The 4443-nt window shown below is 43.6% G+C and overlaps 1 protein-coding gene and 1 non-coding gene across 2 annotated transcripts; one reads left to right on the top strand and one right to left on the bottom strand.

Moving 5' to 3' along the window:
• Positions 1–395: 395 nt before the first annotated feature.
• Positions 396–496, bottom strand: LOC150030141 (small nucleolar RNA R71). Its single transcript, XR_016527148.1, has one exon. It is a non-coding gene; the product is annotated as a small nucleolar RNA R71 (small nucleolar RNA).
• Positions 497–1222: 726 nt separating this feature from the next.
• On the top strand, positions 1223–3813 carry LOC150030140 (uncharacterized). The gene is made up of 3 exons (XM_090310027.1): positions 1223–1471; positions 1559–2626; positions 3304–3813. Exons 1-3 carry the CDS (start codon positions 1223–1225, stop codon positions 3811–3813), a joined length of 1827 nt encoding a protein of 608 aa, XP_090166153.1.
• The last annotated feature ends 630 nt before the right edge of the window (positions 3814–4443 follow it).

Here is a 4443-nt window from a genome sequence, read left to right as displayed (position 1 = left end):
TCCTGATGGCGAATAGCAGCACGCGTCCTATGAGGGAATACGCGTCCCCTGTACTGTATGATTTCTCTCTAGGAATCATATACCCAGCGCCAGATGGAACCAGGTTCGAAATGAAATCTGTTATGCTCCAAATGCTCCAGACTGCTAGACAATTTGGGGGTGGTCGTGGTGAAGATCCTCATGCCCATATGAAGCGTTTCCTGGAAACCTGTAATTCATTTATGATTCCTGGAATCACCCAGAGGCGATCAGGCTATCCTTATTCCCCTATTCTTTGCGTGATGTCGCAAAAAAATGGGTGAGTTCACTGGAGCATGGTGAAATCACCACCTGGGAGAAGTTGGTGAAAAAATTTATGCAAAAAATACTTCCCACCTACCACCAACGCGAGGAGGAGTCGAGAAATTATGAACTTTGAACAAGAAGATACTGAGACCTTAAGCACCGCATGGGAGCGTTTTAAGGGCTTGATCAAGAATTGCCCGAACCATGGATCACCACTGACTATTCAAACGGAGACGTTTTATGGAGGACTGAATAGAGCATCACAGATGGCAGCAGATGCAACAGCGGCTGGTGGACTTATGGACAAATCCTATACTGAGGCTAAAGAAATACTAGACCACATTGCTAAACACAATATGGAATGGGTGGATGATACATATGATGGAAGAAATGACAGGAGAAGGAGATCTCAGAACGTTAATTTTGTTGATGCCAACACAATAGCCACACTTTCTGCTCAAGTGGCTACGATGACCAACCTTATGCAGAACATAACGCTGGGTAACACATCAAACCAGCAGAAGGTGAATCAAGTAGAGGCGTTTGGGCAGCCCATGGTTAGCTGTGTGGGTTGCAGAGATCTTCACTCATATGCTGAGTGTTCACAAAACCCTCAGTCAGTATGCTTCATAAAAAACAACCCATTCTCTAATACATATAACCCTGGATAGAGAAACCATCAGAATTTTTCTTGGACAGGAGGAAATCAGTAGGAGTACCACCCAGGGGAAAACCATCAGCAAAGGAATGAATCGCCGCCTGCATTTCAACAAACGCACCAGCAGCATCAACAGCCCTTCAATAGAGAAGGACAGGCATCGAGCTTAGGATCTCCACTTGAGAACCTATTGAAGGAGTACATAGCCCAGAACAACGTGTTGCTGAAGAGCCAGGCGTCATCAATCAGAAACCTAGAGATCCAGGTAGGGCAGATAGCATGCGGGTTGAAAAACAGGCAGCCGGAGTTCTACCTAGCAATACCGAAACACCTAGAAACAATAATGGGAAGGACCAATGTCACGCGGTGATGTTGCGGAGTGGAAGAGCTCTTAAAGAAAGAAGAGGGAATCCAAGAAACAGCAGTCCTTCGACAGAACGCATTACACATTCAATGGATCGGGAAGAAAGAACGGCCGAGACTCCTAGCCATTCGGAAACCAGCACGTCTAACACGGGAAAGCCTGAGGTGCCGCTGAATGCACCATTCTCTAGGCGTCTGATGAAGAAGAATGATGAACATTAATTCAAGCACTTTCTTGAGCCCCTAAAGCAGCTGCACATCAATATTCCATTTATAGAGGCTTTGGAGCAGATGCCAACATATGTAAAGTTTTTTAAGGACATTTTGACGAAAAAGAGAAGAGTCAGTGAGAAAGAAGTGATAGCCCTAACGCAGGAATGTAATGCATTAGTAACCAACAATATACCAAAGAAGCAGAAGGACCCCAGGAGCTTCACAGTTCCTTGTTCGATAGAAGGATTAGATGTGAGTCATGCGTTGTGCGATCTAGGAGCTAGCATAAATCTCATGCCACTTTCAATTTTTAAGAATTTGGGGATTGGCGAAGCACAACCTACTTCTGTCACCTTTCAGCTCGCTAGCAGGACAATTAAGTACCCAGAAGGGAAGATTGAAGACGTTTTGGTGAAGGTTGACAATCTCATATTCCCAGCAGACTTTATTATCTTAGACTATGAAGCAGATAGGGAGGTACGAATTATCCTTAGACGTCCCTTCTTAGCTACTGGGAAAGTTTTAATTGACGTGCATAAAGGTGAATTAACTATGCGCATGGACAATGAAGAGGTGAAGTTTAATGTGGTCAACGCATTAAAGTTCCCAGACAGTGAAGATTGTCAACTAAACAGTATTGAGTTGCCTGAAGAAGAGACTTATGTATGTGAGGTCCTCGTGTTGGAGGAGACCCTGAAGGAATCAGAGCCGCCAAGTCTGAGAGAGCGGCGGACAAAACCAACGCGTCCATCACTTGAAGAACCACCAGAACTCAAGTTGAAACAGTTACCTGGACACTTGAAATATGCATTCCTCGGAACCAACAACACTTTACCTGTGATCATTTCTGTAAATTTTATAAAGCCTAATGAGAAATCTCTCTTACAGATGCTGAAGAAACAAAAGCGTGCAATAGGTTGGACGCTTGCGGATATCTGTGGGATAAGTCCATCTTATTGCATGCACAAGATTAGGCTGGAAGAAGGGAAGTCGGGGTCAATCGAGCCTCAAAGAAGGCTGAACTTCATAATGAAAGAAGTGGTCAAGAAAGAGATTTTAAAATTGCTGGACGCGGGAGTTATTTATCCGATATCCGACAGCAGTTGGGTAAGTCTAGTCCAATGCGTTCCCAAGAAAGAGGGAACGACCGTGATAGTCAACAGTAATAATGAACTCATACCCTCGAGAACTGTCACGGGCTGGATTACCGGAAGCTCAACACAATAACTAAGAAAGACCACTTCCCCCTTCCTTTCATTGATCAAATACTTGACAGACTTACAGGTAAAGAATTTTATTGCTTTCTTGATGGTTATTCTGGTTACAACCAAATTCTGGTAGATCTAGAAGATCAGGAGAAAACCACGTTTACTTGTCCCTTTGGAACATTTGCATTCAGACACATGTTCTTTGGGTTGTGTAACGCACCGGGGACATTTCAACGATGTATGATGGCCATCTTCTCTGACTTCCTAGAAAAGACCGTTGAAGTCTTCATGGACGTTTTCAGTCTTTGGAGACTCATTCCAGTCATGTCTAGATAATTTGAAGGTCGTCCTCGCTCGATGCGAGGAGACAAACTTAGTGCTGAATTGGGAGAAATGTCACTTCGTGATGACTAAAGGAGTTGTCTTGGGTCACAAAGTATCTAAGGCTGGCTTGGAAGTAGATGAAGCAAAAATTTATGTCATAGCAAAACTTCCACCACCAGCAAATGTTAAAACTTTACGAAGTTTTCTAGGCATGCTGGCTTCTATAGAAGGTTTGTTAAAGGATTCTCTCAGATTGCGCGACCTCTGAGCGCACTACTAAAGGTGAACCGACCCTATGACTTTAACGAAGACTGCACTGACGCGTTTGAGACTTTGAAGTATGTGTTGACGACAGCCCTAATACTGATAGCACCAGACTGGACGCAGCGCTTTATTCTTATGTGCGACGCGAGTGATGTGGCAGTGGGTACTATGTTAGGGCAGAAGAAGGGTAACTTGATACATCCCATCTCTTACGCATCCAAAACACCAAATGACTCTCAGGAACAAAATACCACTACTGAAAAAGAGATGTTGACTGTAGTGTTTAGAACTGAAAAATTTCGATCTTACTTAGTTATTGCGTCAGCCACCATATACACCGACCACTCAGCCATTAAATTCCTGATGATTAAAAAGGACGAAAAACCAAGATTGATAAGATGGGTACTGCTACTGCAGGAGTTTGACATTGATATCCAGGACAGAAAGGGAATAGAAAATCAGGTGGCTGACCACCTGTCTAGGCTAGAGAATCAATAAATGCAAGCCCAAGAAAGTGAAATCAAGGACGCATTTCCTGATGAAAGCCTGTTTAGAGTTGAAGGTAGGGAACCTTGGTATGCGGACATAGTCAATTATTTAACCACCAATCAATTCCCTAGGAACTTCAACTCTCAGCAGAAGAAACGGTTAATTCATGACAGCAAGTTTTATTTTTGGGATGAACCATTTCTATATAAACAAGGTCCTAACTCCATACCGCGTCGATGTGTTCCGGAGGAGGAGACACAACACATTTTAGCTGAGTGTCATAAATCTCCTTACGGAGGGCATTTCAGTGGGCAAAGAACCGCAGCAAAAGTTCTTCAAAACTGATTCTTTTGGCCCACCATCTTTAAAAACGCTAGGGAGTTTGTTCGAAAATGTGACCCCTGCCAATGCACCGGGAATATTTCTTCAAGGGACGTGATGCCCTTGAATAATATTCTCGAAGTTGAGTTATTCGATGTTTGGAGCATAGATTTTATGGGACCTTTTCCCCTGTCCTGTGGCCAACAGTACATCCTGTTAGCAGTAAATTATGTATCTAAGTGGGTAGAAGCAATGGCCTGTGCTAGGAATGATGCGTCCACTGTATCTAAGTTTCTTACCAGGAATATCTTTACACGC

Source organism: Benincasa hispida, unplaced genomic scaffold (assembly GCF_027475165.1).
Source record: "Benincasa hispida cultivar pf3 unplaced genomic scaffold, pf3_genome.v1.1 HicScf528, whole genome shotgun sequence".
NCBI lineage: Eukaryota > Viridiplantae > Streptophyta > Magnoliopsida > Cucurbitales > Cucurbitaceae > Benincasa > Benincasa hispida.
The sequence above is the reverse complement of the archived record's forward strand: the minus strand, read 5'-3'. Positions and strand labels throughout refer to the sequence as shown.

Excerpts from the sequence above, each read along its gene's own strand:
- LOC150030140 (XM_090310027.1), top strand. The coding sequence starts at position 1,223 with ATGCGGGTTGAAAAACAGGCAGCCGGAGTTCTACCTAGCAATACCGAA. Across the intron at positions 1,472-1,558 it reads CTAACACGGGAAAGCCTGAG|CTGCACATCAATATTCCATT; the intron begins GTGCCGCTGAAT and ends CCCCTAAAGCAG. Across the intron at positions 2,627-3,303 it reads CGATATCCGACAGCAGTTGG|ATTGCGCGACCTCTGAGCGC; the intron begins GTAAGTCTAGTC and ends GGATTCTCTCAG.